Source organism: Rhineura floridana, chromosome 3 (assembly GCF_030035675.1).
Source record: "Rhineura floridana isolate rRhiFlo1 chromosome 3, rRhiFlo1.hap2, whole genome shotgun sequence".
Lineage (NCBI taxonomy): Eukaryota > Metazoa > Chordata > Lepidosauria > Squamata > Rhineuridae > Rhineura > Rhineura floridana.
In genome coordinates this window covers 207,699,068-207,715,459 of record NC_084482.1, presented here as the reverse complement: position 1 = coordinate 207,715,459, position 16,392 = coordinate 207,699,068, and the positions used below count along the sequence as shown (strand labels likewise).

General features: G+C 46.5%; 1 protein-coding gene across 5 annotated transcripts; it reads left to right on the top strand.

Annotated features, from left to right (window-relative positions):
• The first annotated feature begins 416 nt into the window (after positions 1-416).
• On the top strand, positions 417-16,187 carry LOC133381348 (zinc finger protein 397-like). 5 transcript variants are annotated; one of them, XM_061620359.1, is made up of 5 exons: positions 417-469; positions 3,433-3,466; positions 4,683-5,506; positions 7,293-7,425; positions 9,190-10,508. In XM_061620359.1, exons 3-5 carry the CDS (start codon positions 4,796-4,798, stop codon positions 10,029-10,031), a joined length of 1,686 nt encoding a protein of 561 aa, XP_061476343.1. In that variant the 5' UTR covers positions 417-469; positions 3,433-3,466; positions 4,683-4,795; the 3' UTR covers positions 10,032-10,508. The 5 variants fall into 5 exon arrangements, with proteins under 5 accessions (XP_061476343.1, XP_061476346.1, XP_061476345.1 ...); XM_061620362.1 differs by lacking the exon at positions 417-469 and adding an exon at positions 15,933-16,187 and having other exon boundaries at positions 3,324-3,466; positions 9,190-9,373; XM_061620361.1 differs by lacking the exon at positions 417-469 and having other exon boundaries at positions 3,324-3,466; positions 9,190-9,373; positions 9,579-10,015.
• Positions 16,188-16,392: the final 205 nt, after the last annotated feature.

The window sequence follows — 16,392 nt, the reverse complement described above, 5'->3', positions numbered from 1 at the left end:
AAAGAGGGGCACATTCAGCATATAACGAAAGTTAGACAGTGAAGGCACCTCCACTCCTGCAGGCACAGTGGGATTATTTATTTATTTATTTTATTCATTAAATTTATATCCTGCCCTTCCTTAGGGTTGCCATATTGCCCGGTTAGCCAGGTTTTACCCGGATTCTATGCATGCCACCCGGCTACCTCTTTAGGTGGCCCGGATTCTCAGCTTTAATTTAAAAAAAAAATTAAGTTTCTAGGTGGTCCGGTTCTCGAGATATACATTAAAAACGTCAGCCGCCCCCCCCCCCCGACTGTTAAATCTTTCTTTAAACAGTACTGTATACTATAGCACTTCCTAGCTTTAACCCCGCCCGTTCAGGATTGCAGCCAATCAGGGATTGTGTTTCAGTTTCATTGACCTTAGGCAGTGTCTAGAAAACAAAATGGTGGTTTCACCCCGTTTATCTGAAAATCTCATAAATTGGGTAAGTATATACATTTCAGTTTTTTTCCCTTTTGTGTGCAGGAGTCAGATCTTGGGCAGTGTTTTGAAAACTTTCCCAATGCTTGCTTTTTGTAAAAGCAATGCTAATCCCATATGCCCAGAGTAAATCCCATTGAATTCAATAGGACTTACTTTTGAGTAGACATGGTTATGAATGTGCTGAAAATTTATTTATTTATTATTTATTTATTATTTCAATTTATATACCGCCCTTAGCAGAATAGCTCTCAGGGCGGTGAACAAACAAGATAAAATACAATATATCATAGTAAAAAATCACAAAAACATGTACAAACAAACAACAGAAAGCACAACAAAAACGAAATACAACACAAATTAAGAAGGATACATGTTAAAAGTAGAAAGATTAAGAATCAATGGGACTTTGGAGTGAATGTAAAAAAGAATTGTGTTTGTGACCTCCAGTCCTATTTTAAAGCAAGTAGGCAGGGCTTACTTAGGTATTACATTTTTTATTCTGTAGGAAAGTAATACTGATTTTTTAAAAACTAATACTGATTTTTCTGCAATGACCAACAGGTTTGACAATAAACTATTATATGGGCTGTATGTATTTGTACATCTGCAGTGTCTGCGTGTGCGTGTGCGTGTATGGAATCTTTCCGACACCCCTGTGAGGTAGGGTTGGAAACCAAGGCAGCTCACAACAAGAAATAAAGCCATTTAAAATCCAATAACCATAAAAACAAGTATAAACAGTTGCAAAACAGTGTAAAGTGGCATGATTCGGAATTTTGGGTTGTGTGAATGAAGTTGCTTATCACTTGAAGTTGCATTTCTGTCCCTGTTTGAGTAAGCCCCACTGAATACGCTGGGACTTGCTTCTGAATAAATAAACCTAGGATTGCACTATAAATATCTTTACAGATTGTGTAAATAATAAATATATATATTTGATAGTCATGCTTTTATATAAATATTTCTTCATTTATCATATTTTTAGTTGTGAGATGCTTAGTTTTCTGCCTTACTCATAGGAATCTTGTTGTGGTTGGTATGGTATTACACTTAGGAAAGTGTTACTGCCTTTTGTGTTGTTTTTTTCCTATTTGCATTTCACTTATCTTTAACCTCACTCCGTTACAGCCATAGAAGCAACAGCAGCATATGCAAGATAATTAACTCCCATTAGTGATAAGAACAAGAATTTATAATTATTATTTCAATTAAAACAAGAGGCTTATCAATACTTTGAAGAGGACCAGATATTTATTTTCTTTCTGAGCCCAGGACTGGGTCTTTCATGATGCCCCGGGGGGGGGGGGAGCAGGAGAGTAGTCCATAAGACAGACATCCTGACATTGGTAATCTAATTAGCAAGGTATGTGTGGGGTTGTTGCACACTTCCAGGCCCAGTTTCATTTGAGTATGGAGGTGGAACCTGTGTAGATGTGGTTGATCAAAGGGAGAAGAAATTTTGAGTTAAGCAAAGCTCTGCTTTTATAAAACCTAAGAAACATACAGATACTTTGAATGTCTGAGTGCCTGCACCAGTGGAATACTGGAGGAACTTGTAAAGCTTGCTGCAACAGTATTTACAACTGAGCATGTGGTGTGAAAGACTCCTTTTCCTAACATTTTGGCTTCTTGTTTTTCTCCACCCACCACATCTTTGAAATATATCGTATATGGTTAACCGTACTGTTGCCCTGACTTACTTTATGTTTGTTGCTATTTTGTGTTTTTATTATGTTTTTATATTGATTGTGTATTTTTATTGTTTTTATTATATTTGTAAGCTGTGCTGAGCTCTGTTTTTAACAGCAAAAGGGCAGGATATAAATTCTCTTAATCAATCAATAAATACTCCATAGTGTTGGAAACTAGAGTCTAGGCATTTAAGGCTAAAAATGTTGCTTTTAAATAAAAGATTTCTCACATCTTTCCCCAGTTTTTGGTGGTAATTCCTAGGCACAAAAACAAAACAACTGGACAATCCAAGTATTAATATGCAAATATTTGCATAATATGCAAATAATATGCAAATAATTTGCATAATATGCATATACTTTACACAATATGCAAATTAACCTGCCCGGATTGTGGAACTGGAATATGGCAACCCTACCCTTCCTCCCTGTAGGAGCCCAGGGTGGCAAACAAAAACACTAAAAACACTCTAAAAGATCTTAAAAATCAGACTTTAAAATATATTAAAACAAAACATCTTTTAAAACATGTTAAGGGGAAAAAGCTTTAAAAACATCTTCAAAGGCAAGTCCACCACAGGCACAGACTGGTATAAGGTCTCTACTTTAAAGGCTTGCTGAAAGTGGAAGGTCTTCAATAGGTGCCGAAAAGATAACAGAGATGGCGCCTGTCTAATATTTAAGGGGAGGAAGTTCCACAGGGTAGGTGCTACTACACTAAAGGTCCGTTTCCTATGTTGTGCAGAACCGACTTCCTGATAAGATGGTATCTGCAGGAGGCCCTCACCTGCAGAGCGCAGTGATTGACTGGGTATATAGGGGATAAGATTGGTCTTTCAGGCAGAGCTTGGGAAAGTTACCTTTTTTAAAACTACAACTCCCATCAGCCCCAGCCAGCATGGCCACTGGTTTGGGGTGATGGGAGTTGTAGTCCAAAAAAGGTAACTTTTCCAAGCTCTGCTTTCAGGTATCCTGGTCCGAAGCTGTGTAGGGCTTTGTACACCAAAACCAGAGTCTGGATTCTCTGGCTGCCAGGAAGCGCTAGAGGAGTTAAACCTAGAAAGTTTCCTGGAGGACCCTTGTGAGTCCTAGACAGGAGTAAGCGGAAGTGGCATCAGCTAAACCAGGATGTAAACAATGAAAGCCTCTTTTCCTGTTCCTTTCTCTTTCTCCCTCCCCCCGGAAACTGCACTTTTTATTTTGTAATGTATTTTGGGGGATAATTTTCTTCCTTTGCGATGATTGCAAATCGTGTTTTGTGTTGTGACTGCAGCTCCTGAGTAAGCAGCCTGATTCTGGAAAATTGGGTAAGTTTAAAAAAACGGGGAAAGGGGGGAAGAGGGAGAGTAAACTAGATCATAGGGGAAAGTTTGCTTCTCCAAATAGAGCTGCCGCAGACAGGGTAGTCAGTCCCAGTCTGGACTGCACCATTTCTGACTGACAATGTGGGATTCCTACACTTGTGACTGCAGGTCGGGGTCTTCCATGATGGAATGCACCTGACATTTCCTTGAATGTAGAAAGGTAGCAGGACAGGGTTGTAGCCTCCTCCCTGTCTTTCTTCATGCATAACGCCTTAGGTTAAATCTCCTGGCATCTCCAGGTAGTGCTGGGAGATACCCCCCCCCCATCTGAGATCCTGGAGGAGCTGCTGCCTGTCAGTGTAGACAATTGTGAACTAGATGAACCAGTAGTCTGATCTGGGATGTAGTTCAGTGGTGGAGCATCTGCCTTCCTTGCAGAAGATCCCAGGCTGAATTCCCAACATCTCCAGGTAGGGCTGGGAATGTCGCCTGCCTGAAACACTGGAGAGCTGCTGCTGGTGGTCTGACTCAGTGATCTGACTCTGTACACGGCAGCTTTCTATGTTTCTATATACAGATATTTTCCCATGGGGTGGATGGGGGACTTGTTCAGTGATATGAGGCTTTGTCTTAAGGTTATAAACCAGAATAATTTTAACAATGCCATATTGTTACTACTACAACTACTACTACATTTATACCCCACCTTTATTCAAGTTGGTCAAGGTGGTGTACACACATGGTTCTCCTCCTCCCAATTTTATCCTCATGACAACCCTGTGAGGTAGGTTAGGCTGAGAGACAATGATTGGCCAAAGGTTGTCCAACGAGCTTCATGGCTGAACAGAATTTGAACCTTGGTGTCCCACATTCCAGTCCAACTGTCTAACCACCACACCAGACTGGCTCTCTTTGTTTTTGGGTAAAAATTGCAGACTTAAGCGGTGAGCTTGTTTATTGTTGTATGTTGATTTCCAAACTGTAGTATATGAGGCCACTAGTGTGTGTATGTATGGATGTGCGTGCAGGGAATCCCCCCCTTCAGTCATGTGATTCTCCCCCTACCCTTCTTGTTCTTGATGAGAAGATAAATCTGAGCAGAATAAATAAACTGGCATCGAAAGAAATGTTTACTGAAGATGCTGAAACAGTACCAGGAACGTTTTCATTTGTGTTCACTCCTTCTCTTCTTCTCTTCACCCCCTCCCGCTGGAAAAAGTTCCTCTCCTGGGCATCTTCCTCCTCGATCCACACAGATAGCTTCTGAGACTGTGAGTGTCCTGCCGGGGCATTGCTACCAGCCTGAAGGTGGAAGAGCCGCCAGGCCTCAAAATGGTGGGAGGTTCAGAGGGAGCTGGGGAAAACCCTCACGTCGTTCAGACTGGGAGCCTTGGGAAATTTCCTAAAAGGACATCATCCCAGCAAAAGGTTAAACAGGAACCAGGAGAAGGGATTCTTCAGTGTTGGGAAGCCCAGTGGCAACAGTTTCTGAAGGAAGTGGAGTCTCCTCACTCGGGGTGGGGGATCCTACAGTTGCCAGAGGAGCCCATGCCGTGGGATGACACAAAGGCCTTCCTGGCCTCCTTTGAGCAAGTGGCTGAAGCCTGCCGGTGGCCCAAAGAGGAGTGGGTGGCCCGACTCCTGCCAGCCCTCAGTGGACAGGCCAAATGGGCTTTTAGTAGCCTGGAAGCCAGAGACAAAGAAGATTATGGGAAGGTGAAGGCAGCCATCTTGCGCAAGGATGCCATCAGCCGGGAGAAGCAGCGGCAACACTTCCGGCGCTTCTGCTACCAGGAGGCCGACGGTCCGCGAGGGGCCTACAGCCGGCTCCAGGAGCTTTGCCATCGCTGGCTGAAGGTGGAGAGGCACTCCAAAGAGCAGATCCTGGAGCTGCTGATCCTGGAGCAGTTCCTGACCATCTTGCCGTCAGAGATCCAGAGCTGGGTCGGGGAATGTGGCCCGGATAGCTGTTCCCAAGCAGTAGCCCTGGCTGAAGATTTTCTACGGAGACAGCAGGAAACGGAGAGATGGGGACAACAGAAGGTAAGAAGGTCTAACCCAGATATAGAGAGCATCGGGCTCAGGGGCCAAATGTGGCCCTCAGAACTCTTCCCCAGACCACACCCCTCGTCAGCCCCGCTGCAGACTCTCGTTGAGTGGTTTATTTTTGCCTGCCTGGAATGTGGCCTTGAACTCTTGTAATGCTTCTTGCTTGCCTAGATGGAGACAGATTTGTGCCTAAACCTCTGTTTTTACTACACAAAGGTCAGCTTCTGATTAAACTGGACATCCATTGCTCTACCCACTTCTGCCTCTGGCCCCGCCCACCACTGGCATGTGGCCTGCAGAAGGTTCCCTATAAGGGAATGTGGCTCTTGGGCTGAAAAAGTTTTCCCTCCTTTTGTCCAATCCCAATAAACCTGAAAGGCTTATAGCTAGTACTGGATATGGAGAAAGGTTCTACCCATCTCTGTGTAGGGAATAAGAACTCTAGGCCAGGGTTGGGCAACTCCCAGGCCTTGGCCTTATTTGAGGCAGCCTTTTTAATGCCTCACTTGTGAACTTCCCCAAGTCATCCCCTGCTTGGGCGTGGCTGAGGAGGGAGTGCGACCAGTGAAGAGTGTCAAGGGCCACATAAAGAGGCCTGGGGGCCTGCTTTGGCCTGCAGGCCTGAGGTTCCCCACTCCTGGCATAGGTTATTTGGAATCCCCTTGGATCAAACTGTCCTTTAAGCAACAAATTTGATTTAGTGAGAAAATATACTGAACGTGATATTGTGAATAAACAACAAAAGGCTTCTCTTATGCGCTGCAGCATTTCCTGAACTGGAGAATCAGACACCTGTCTTTCTACTGTTGTGGCAGAAGGAGCCCTCATAGGCTCTTGATCTTCACCAGTTGACTCCAGCTGAAACCCCACCACACAGGACTTGGCTAATTCTTTCTAGATCGTTGCCTCTGAAACTGACCCAGTGGCCTAAATTGCATCAGAGTGTTGGGCAGGGTCATCAGCCCTGATTGCCCACTCAGGAAGGAGGACAGACAGGAACAATGGAGCCTTGGGGTGTAGTGAAAAGTCACACTTGAACACTTATTATTGTTGTTGTTGTTGTTATTCCTGCTCTTTGGCCAGAAGAAGACTTCAAAGCAGCTTACAGATATCAGTGGCAAGACAGTCCCGGCACTCAGGTTCACCCTCTAAAAGGCATGACATAAAAGGAAGAGGCTGGGATGGAGGAGGAAAAAAGCAAGCTTGGGCACTTCTTAGTTACAGAGATCTTGTAGCGAGCAGCAGGGATTGGGAAAGTTTGGAGAGGAGCCAAAAGTTGGTGGTCTTAAGGCAGAGCCGGTGGAAAGGCCCCACAAGCCCCTTCCCTCTCCCATAGCCTGATGGGATGACTGCTGTCGATGGCATTTGAGGGAGGAGCCTGGTGGAGCTGATATTTTAGCAGAGCTAGTGGAGAGGCCCCACATTCCCTTCCCTCCTTCCTTCCCTCTTGTTCTCAGATGCCCCAATGGGAAGCCTGAAAGCAGGCCCCGAGCGTAACAGCACCCTCCTCACTTGTTATTCCCAGCAAATGGCATTCGGAGGTACATTGCCTCTGATGGTGGAGGTAGTTTAGGTACGGCTGGGAAAGAAAATGGCTCTGTCGGTTTTGCTTCTTCACGTTGTTGAATATCTTCTGTAACTTTGCTCGTATTCATCAATAAGATTAAAAGAAAAAGGAAACAGATAGGACTTCACCGATGGCCACTAAAGCTTGACAAGTGAAGTCCAGCCACAGATTTGCAGACCCATGGCTGAAATGGATTCTTCCTTGCTGTTTCAGGAGCTACTACCAAGCGAGGGCGTAGCTGTTGGTTTCCCAGGAACAGAGCAGACTTCGTTGTATCCAGGCCACATTCAGACAAACAGAGAAGCAAAGGAGGAGAGCGATTGTGGCATCAGCCTGCTGGGTATTGGTGGGTTGTATCTAAATGTTTGGATGATCTTGGGTTCCACTCTGCTTCCTCCCTGCAGTGGACTTTCTGGAAAATTCCGAATTTGGGCTTTAAAAAAAAAAGAAAAGATAATGCATCTACACTGGCTGCCCATGTGCTACCAGGCCAGGTCCAAGGCACTTGTGTTGATGCACAAAGCCCTGACGTTCTTGGGTCCAGGATCCCTTAGGTGGTCTGAGCCCTTATATCCCAGCTCAATCACTGAAATCATCTAGAGGTGCGTTGTTTGTTGTCGCCCATACTGCAGAAGCTTCATTGGCCTCCACTAGAAGCCAGGCGTTTAGAGTCTCTGGTCCCATGCTATGGAACACTATTCCAGCAGAGATTCAGCGGGCACCCTCACTTTTGACTTTCAGGCATCTCTTGAAGACCTTTTTATGCTGACAGGCCTGTTCCATTGTGTAGATTTTCTTAAGATAAGCCAGGTCATGGCCACATCATACATTTAAAGTATATGGCTTCCCCCAAAGAATTTTGGGAGCTGTAGTTTCTTAAGGGTGCTGGGAATTGTAGCTCTGTGAGGGGTAAACTACAGCACCTGGGATTCTTTGGGGGAAGCCATGTGCTTTAAATATATGGTGTGACTGTGACCCTAGCCATTTTTGTGATTATCTTGTATTGTTTTTCTGGTATTTTATGCTGTACTGTATTTGTATACGTTACTGTTAGGTGACTGGGTGGTTTTTAAATATTTTTGTATTTTAATATTTTTTTCTAGATTCAGAATTTTTTTGCCGTAAAAACTGGTTGGGATCTGATTTAGTATATTGGTTTTATATTTTAGAAGCAAAACTTTAAATAAAGAACACTATGCCATGTTGATTTGATGTGCTGTGTCAATATCTCAAATATTCCTCCCCGCCTCCCTCCAGTAGGCAAAAGAATCTGAACTGGAATATTTGGAGAAATCAACAATTCAGTAAAGCACAGCTGCAGTACAATTGTGTTCCATTTTTGCTCAGAAGTAAGTCTCGGTGTTCGGTGTGACTCCATGGTGTTGCCGCTAGTTAGTATATATCAGAGGTAGCCAATGTGGTGTCCTCCTGATGTTTTGGACTACAACTCCCATCAGCCTCAGCCATCATAGTGAATGGTTGGGTAGGAGGGGAGCTGTAGTCCAAAACATCTTGCTGCCTCTGTTCCACCTCTAAAATGTTGGGGGCAGCCTTATGGTTTTTTCCCCTGCGTAATTCCTCCTAGGAGAGTGACGGAACATGATCCAGAGCCATCGCTCCTAGATTGACTTGCTCTGTGTGCATCAAAGTGTTGGTGGCAAGAAGTTTAGAAAGGGGGGGAATCTGAGGTGGAATGGAGGTAGCGCACAACCCTCAGACAAACTCATGGAATTCGCTGGACTGTGGATTCTGAAATAGGCCATTGATCTCAGTCATGATCCACCTGAATTGAATCAGGAGAGTCCACTTTGGAATGTGAGTAGAGCGGGTTCCTCCTCCATTCCGGCTTCTGAGTAGACATGGTTAGAATTGTGCTGTAAGATATCTTTAATCCAGGGCTGGAGAACTTGTGGCCTTCCAGATATTGATGGACTCCAACTCCCATGCACCCCAGCCAGTATGGACAGTGGTCAGGGATGATGGGAGTTGTAATCCAACATCATCTGGTAGGGCCACAGGTTCCTCAGACCCTCCTTTACTCAAGAGGAAAAGAGCTGCACATACCGTTTCAAAAATCTGTTATTTTCTTTCTCCACACTCAATCCGACAGATTACAGGCAAGTGAATGAGCATGACGGTAGAAGTAATCTACAGGCAAGACCTGAGCAAGTAGAACCACACTGGGCTTCCCAAAGGAGACACATTGAGAGCAGTTCCCAGAGTTGTGAGCAGGGCAAAGTCGCTCAGAATCAGCATAGACCAAAGATTCAGCAAGGAAACCACCTCAGGAACAGGTTGGTGGTCTCTGTTTCTTCTGTGTCAAACAGGAAGATCCTCAGTGAAACCCCACTGATCCAGACTCAAAAGACAAGCAGTGTGTCTGGGGAGGGCTTCAGACAAGATTCAGGTGAAAATGCCCACGTTCAGGAAAGACCCTACCACAAATGTTCTATCTGTGGGAAAACCTTTGGTCAGAGTTCGCATCTTATTTTTCACCAGAGGACCCACGATGTGGAGAAGCCATACAAGTGTACGCAGTGTGGGAGTAGTTTTCACTCGCGCCAAGGTCTTATTTATCATCAACGAAGCCATGCTGGAGAGAAGCCGTACAAATGCTCGTTCTGCGGGAAAACCTTCAGCCAGAGTTCGCACCTCCTTGTGCACAAGAGGAGCCACACGGGAGAGAAGCCGTTCAAGTGCCCTGCTTGCGGAAAGTGCTTCAGCCGCAATTCGCTCCTCACGATACACGAAAGGACCCATACGGGGGAGAAGCCTTACAAGTGCTCACAGTGCGGCAGCCGGTTCCATTCAGGTTCCGGCCTTATTAATCATAAGAGAATCCACGCGGGAGTGAAACCATACAAATGCGCCGAATGCGGGAGGGATTTCATCCGCAAAGCACACCTCACAAGGCATCAGAGCGTACACAGTGAAGACAAGAGCGGCACCTGATCTGACCTTTTTTTTAATGAGGGGTGGGAAGCTTTTTTTGAGAGCTCACTGCTCATAAGACAGAAGAGAATCAAGTGTCTTGCTAACCTATGCAGTTCACATGAGCTTGGGAAGGGGGATGTAAAGAAACATTTTGTACCAATAGTTCAGTCTTGGTGGTGTACTGGGGATGGGGGGGGGGAAATGCAGTCTCTTGCAGACAATCCTGCACAGATTCTTAACCCTAGGAATTTTTAACTAGCTTGCGGTGAAGCTAGTATGGGAGTTTTGGGGACAGTGGGCACATTTGGAATTTTGAGAAAGTGCTGTGGACACCACTCACAAAATGGCTGTTGTGGGGTGTAAATGACTGTCGCATCTAAAAGAGCAGGACCATAACATGATGTAGGCCATGCCCCTCTCCCAACGAACTCCTCCAGCAATGGGAAAAAGCCCCTAACATTGGCCACCACCACTTGCTCACAGAGCGAGAAGCTCTTTGCGCCTCTCCTTTGTTCAGAATGGGTGGGAGGGTGGGTGTCCAATCCTGCTTTCCACTGAAATGTGGGCATGTTTAGGAAAGCAAGTTTGATACAGGAGGGGCTGAGCCGCGTTGTCTACCCCTGGGCTAGTAGTCTGCACTTCCACGCTGGCTGCGGTGGAGGGGAAGTTCCTTGGGACTGGTAGGGCAGAAGGCAGGGAGCCCAACAGTAGGTGGAGATGTAGCCCATGAGAGGCAGAGCCAAATAATTCTGGCTTTGTCCCCATCCTCCTCCTTGCTTTCTACAAAGGGCTACACTGAGACTAAAGAGGAGGAAGCCGACAGCCAGGGACACCCCCTGGTCGGGCTGTGAGAAAGACAGACGGGTTGGCTGACTGGTGGGGCAGCGCTCTGTTTGCCCTAATGGACCAGCCTCCACTGGCCAGCGCAGAAACGCAGGCAGCCAGCCTATTAGGCTAGCAAAAAGAGCTTGCCTTCTACTAAGTGGACTGGTGGAGAAGAGATGGAGCAATCCGCAGCCAGCCAGCCAGCCAGCCCGGAGCATTTCTGCGCTGGTTGTGGAAGAAGAGCCTTCCCTTTCTGTGCTGCTAGCACAGAAGAAGCCAAACAGGCTGGCGAAGGAGGAATGAAGCATAGTTCCACTTGCCGGCATGAAATTCCTGGTTGCCTGTGGCTGCAGGGTGAGTTGTTAAAACACAAGGCCGGCTTATATTGCTTTTGCAGGGCTGGTGTCTCTTCCAGCTCCAGTTTATTGAGGTCATCTGTTTGACGTTGGGTGCGGTGCTCTGCAGCGGTGGCACAGGCAGAAAGCAGGGAGACTCGCGGGTGCTGGAGCCAGAGCCAATGACGGTCAGAGCCAATGCATTCTGATTTTGTCTTCATCCTCCTCCCTGCTCAGTTCTGCAAGGCCAAAATTGAGGCTTTACGGCGGAGGATGTAAGGAGGCAGGCAGATGGGGGCTGGCCGAGAGCAGACTAAGGTTGGTGGGGCAGTGCCCCATTTGCCCTGATGGACCAGTCTTCACAGGTGCACTGCAAATTTATCCAGACTGCTCACACAAAGTAGCCCTTGTGAGAGCCACATGTCTGTATGGTGTGGCCTCCACAATTCCAGTGTTTGTTGAGCTTACTGGGGTCCTCCAGATGACCTGATAGTTGAGAACTCATTCCGATTTGCTTGAACAAATCGTAGGCGGCGTAGGCTAGACTACATCCGTTCTCTATCGAGCATTCTGATTTCTTGGTGGGGCGGATATATAACAGCAAGCGTTTATCCTGATTTGTTTACATGCACCTTCGAAGGCTGGTCCGTGTCTTCCCCTGAATTGTTCATTAATCCCACCCTTTTCTGTGCATTTCCTAACCACAGACGGCCCAGTGGATTTGTTGCACTAGGGCCCCAGAGTGCTTTAATCCACTTTCAGAGTAAGAAGATATAAGACGGAAGCGTATAAAATTAGGCATGGCAGGGAGAAAGTGGACAGAGAAACGTTCTTCTCCCTCTCTCATAACACTAGAACTCGTGGGCATTCAATAAAGCTGAATGTTGGAAGGTTCAGAGCAGACCAAAGAAAGTGCTTCTTCACACAGCGCATGAGGCAGTGATGGCCACCAACCTGTGTGCCTTGGAAAGAGGATTAGACAAATTCATGGCGGATACGGCTGTCAGCGGCTACTAGCCACGATGGCTGTGCTCTGCTTCCACAGTCGGAGGAAGTGTGCCTCTGAATACCAGTTGCTGGAAACCGCAGGAGGGGAGAGATGCTCTTATTTTATTTATTTATTTAATTACATTTCTAGACCGCCCTATAGCAAAAAAGCTCTCAGGGCGGTGTACAACAAATAAAATCACAAAATATGAGCAAGTGTGAAAAATATAATACAATTATAAAAACATTAAACATGATAAAAATCTGAAATAGAATTGCCATTGAGTTTATAAATTAAAATCCATATTAAGTTTAAAATATTAAATTTAAAATATTTAAAAATGTTTAAAAAGCCTGGACGAAAAGGTAGGTTTTTACCTGGCGCCGAAAAGATAACAAAGAAGGCGCCAGGCGTATCTCGTCTGGGAGGGCATTCCATAGTTCGGGGGCCACCACCGAGAAGGCCCTAGATCTAGTTGTTGATCTCCGGCCTCTTTATGAGTTGGGACCCGGAGAAGGGCCTTCGACGTCGAGCGTAGTGAACAGGTAGGTACATAGCGAGAGAGGCGCTCCACCAGGTATTGCGGTCCGATGCCGTTTAGGGCTTTATAGGTAAGAACCAACACTTTGAATCTGGCCCGGAAACATATCGGTAGCCAGTGCAGCTGCGCCAGGACAGGTGTTATATGGTCAAATTTCTTTGTCCCAGTGAGAACTCTGGCCGCAGCATTTTGCACTAGCTGAACTTTCCGAACCGTCTTCATAGGTAGCGCCACGTAGAGTGCATTACAGTAGTCCAATCTAGAGGTTACCATAGCATGGATAACTGAGGCGAGATTCTCCCTGTTCAGATAGGGTCGTAGTTGGGCTACCAGCCGAAGCTGGTAGAATGCATTCCGTGCCACCGAGGCTACCTGAGCCTCAAGTGACAGGAGCGGATCTAATAAGACCCCCAAACTACGTACCTGCTCCTTTAGGGGGAGTGTAACCCCATCTAGGGCAGGTCGAACATCAACCATCTGGGCAGAGGGCCCTCCCACCAACAGCATCTCAGTCTTGTTAGGATTGAGTTTCAGTTTATTAGCTCTCATCCAGCCCATTATCGCGGCCAGGCAGCGGTCTAGTACATCAACAGCCTCACCTGACGAAGATGAAAAGGAGTAGTAGAGCTGCGTATCATCAGCATATTGCTGGAAACGCACTCCAAAACTCCTGATGACCTCACCCAGCGGCTTCATATAGATATTGAAAAGCATGGGGGACAGAACTGAACCCTGCGGGACTCCATATTGGAGTACCCAGGGACTCGAGTAATGTTCCCCCAGCATCACCTTCTGGAGACGATTCCCGAGATAGGAGCAGAGCCACCGCCAAGCAGTGCCTCCCACTCCTAAATCCGTAAGTCGCTCCAGAAGGATACCATGGTCGATGGTATCAAACGCCGCTGAGAGATCAAGGAGAACCAACAGAGTTACACTCCCTCTGTCTTTCTCCCGACATAGGTCATCATACAGGGCGACCAAGGCCGTTTCTGTACCAAACCCCGGCCGAAAGCCCGATTGAAATGGGTCCAGATAATCAGTTTCATCCAAGAGAGCCTGGAGTTGGCGAGCGACCACACGCTCTAGGACCTTGCCCAGGAATGGAACATTTGCTACCGGCCTATAGTTGTCCAAATTATCAGGGTCCAAGGAGGGTTTTTTTAGGAGCGGTCTCACCACCGCCTGTTTCAGGCAGGGTGGGACCACTCCCTCTCGTAAAGAGGCATTAATCACCTCCTTGGCCCAGCCGGCTGTTCCATTCCTGCTAGCTTTTATTAGCCATGAGGGGCAAGGATCCAGAGCAGAAGTGGTCGCCCGCACCTGTCCAAGCACCTTGTCCACATCCTCGAGCTTAGATGATCCTGCTTGTGGGCTTCCCATTGGGGCACCTGGTTGGCCACTGTGAGAACAGGATGCTGGACTAGATGGCCCTCTGGCCTGGCCCAGCAGACAGGCTCTTCTTACATCTTTAATTGCACAAACGTGAATTTCCTTTCCTTGTTTCTTTTTTTGTTGGTCACACTGGCATGTGACAGTTCCTGGAAACTGGCACAGATTTAGTTACATGCTCCTCACTTCCCCAGGTGCTTCCAGGCTACTGCTGTAGGAATCGGTTTCCAAGAGCATGGGGGGCTTATGGACGAGGTGGGGAAAGTGGAAGGGTCTCACTAGAACCCAATAGGGTCAATCCGAAGAAGCTGTAATGTTGGGGAAGGTTCAGGACAGGCAAAAGGAAGGACTCCTTCACACAGCGCATAATTTAAACGATGGAATTCGTTCCCGCAAGATTTAGTGAGGGCTGCCAACGTGGCTTTAAAAGAGGATTGCACAAATTCACGGAGGAGGCGGAGGCTATCCATGGCTACTAGCCGCAAGGGCTGCATTCTACCTCCACTGTTAGGGGAGGTATGCCTCTGAATGCCAGTTGCTGGGAATTACAAGTGGGGGAGAGTGCTGTGGCATGTATGTCCTGCTTTTGGATTGCGTGTGGCGACTGTGAGTACAGGATGCTGGATTAGAGGAGCCTCCTTTGGCCTGATGTAGCAGGACGCTCGCAGCCTCTCTACATTATTTGCTTTGCTAACATGTAGGTCCCAGGCTGTGGTCTGAAGACACATGAGGCCAGCTCCCTGCTGAAGCTAAGCAGGGTCAGGTCAGTGCCTGGATGGGAGACCGCTTGGGAACCATATGTAAGCCGCCTTAGGTTCCAATCATGAAAAGCAAGGAGGGGTATAAATGAATAAATAATAAATAAACATGTACACCGAGCACAGGGGCACAGCAAACAGGGGAGGCCCACAGCCCCGTGGGCAGAGGTCCTACTTTGCATGTGGATGATTCCAGGCCTGGAACCGTTACGAAAGAGGATCCGATTCCAGGTGACACTGTTCCCCGGCTGAGACCATAATCGGCGAGTTAGGGCAAGACCACACAAGGCTAGATCGACTGGTGGCTCGATTCTACATGAAGGCAACGTAGCTGTTTTGATACCAGCTGGCATTGTTTGCCCATCTGGCCCAGTGTTGCCTACTCAGACTGGCCGCAACTCTCTCAAACTCTCGGGCAGAGATCTTTCCCATCACTTGCTATCTGAGGGTGTTTTTCATCCCTTCTCTTTTTGCTGGAGATGCCAGGGGGCTTAACTGAGACCATCTGCATACAGGGCTCAACCCCCAGAGGGTGACTGTACCCTAAGGTCATTTGCTTCCAACTAGCTCACAGCACTTCTGTCCCTCTGTCAGAACAGAGGAAGCTGCCTCACACGAATTCAGACCTTTGGCCCATGTAGCCCAGTATTGTCCACACGGATTGGCAGTGGTTCCCCAAGGTTTCAGATCAGGATCTCCCCTGCCCTGAGATGCTGGGGATTGCACCTGGGATGTTTTGCATGCTCTACCACTGAGCTATTTATTTTATTATTTATTTATTTAAAATATTTCTATCCCGCCCTTCTATAATAGGGCATTCAGGGCTGCTTACAAAAATAAAATCAAACACGTACATAATAAAAGTGTAAACAATAAAATCACAAAACATTAAAATACATAATATACAATTAAAATCTCTTTCCACACACACACACATATACATATATATAGGGAATGGTACTAAAGGGGACTGCAAGGGTAAACTTTAATGTATAAAATCAGTGTCAGGCTATGACTCTTCCCTCCTCCTTGCTATCCAAATTCAAAACTGCTTTTAGCTATTTCTTTGTTCTCATTCTGAAGGATGTCCCATTGCAAAAGCTGGAGGCCCAGCGATCAACAGACGGTCTGCAGTCCTTAGCTTCCACTGATGAAACATCAGCCGATCACCCCTGGATTATTAGCTAGTGTCAGCTTTACAAACAGGCGGTCTGTCAGCCGGCATAATAATAAATATGTACACAGACATTCAAATACAAGAGAACGGGGTAGAGGGAAAAGGTAATTAGGATAACACCAGAGGGAGTGGGGGTAATGTGTATTGTCAGAGAACTAAGAATGATGTAGCATCTATTGCATGCATTTCCCCAAAAGTATTTCAATAAAACATGTTTTTAAAAATAGTGATGAAATTGTTTTTAAAACAGTTGCTGAGGCATCAGTAGATTAGTTCCATGCTTTGCTGGAGGTGGGGAGGGTGAATATGGAATGTTGCCAGGCAGTTATTTGAGCCAGTTTATTTAGCCTTGAGAAGAGAAGACTA

What these genes read in the sequence shown, in the direction of transcription:
- LOC133381348 (XM_061620359.1), top strand. Translation starts at nt 4,796, where the DNA reads ATGGTGGGAGGTTCAGAGGGAGCTGGGGAAAACCCTCACGTCGTTCAG. An exon ending in AGAGATGGGGACAACAGAAG is followed by an intron (nt 5,507 to 7,292) that starts GTAAGAAGGTCT and finishes TTGCTGTTTCAG; the next exon opens with GAGCTACTACCAAGCGAGGG. An exon ending in CATCAGCCTGCTGGGTATTG is followed by an intron (nt 7,426 to 9,189) that starts GTGGGTTGTATC and finishes TCAATCCGACAG; the next exon opens with ATTACAGGCAAGTGAATGAG.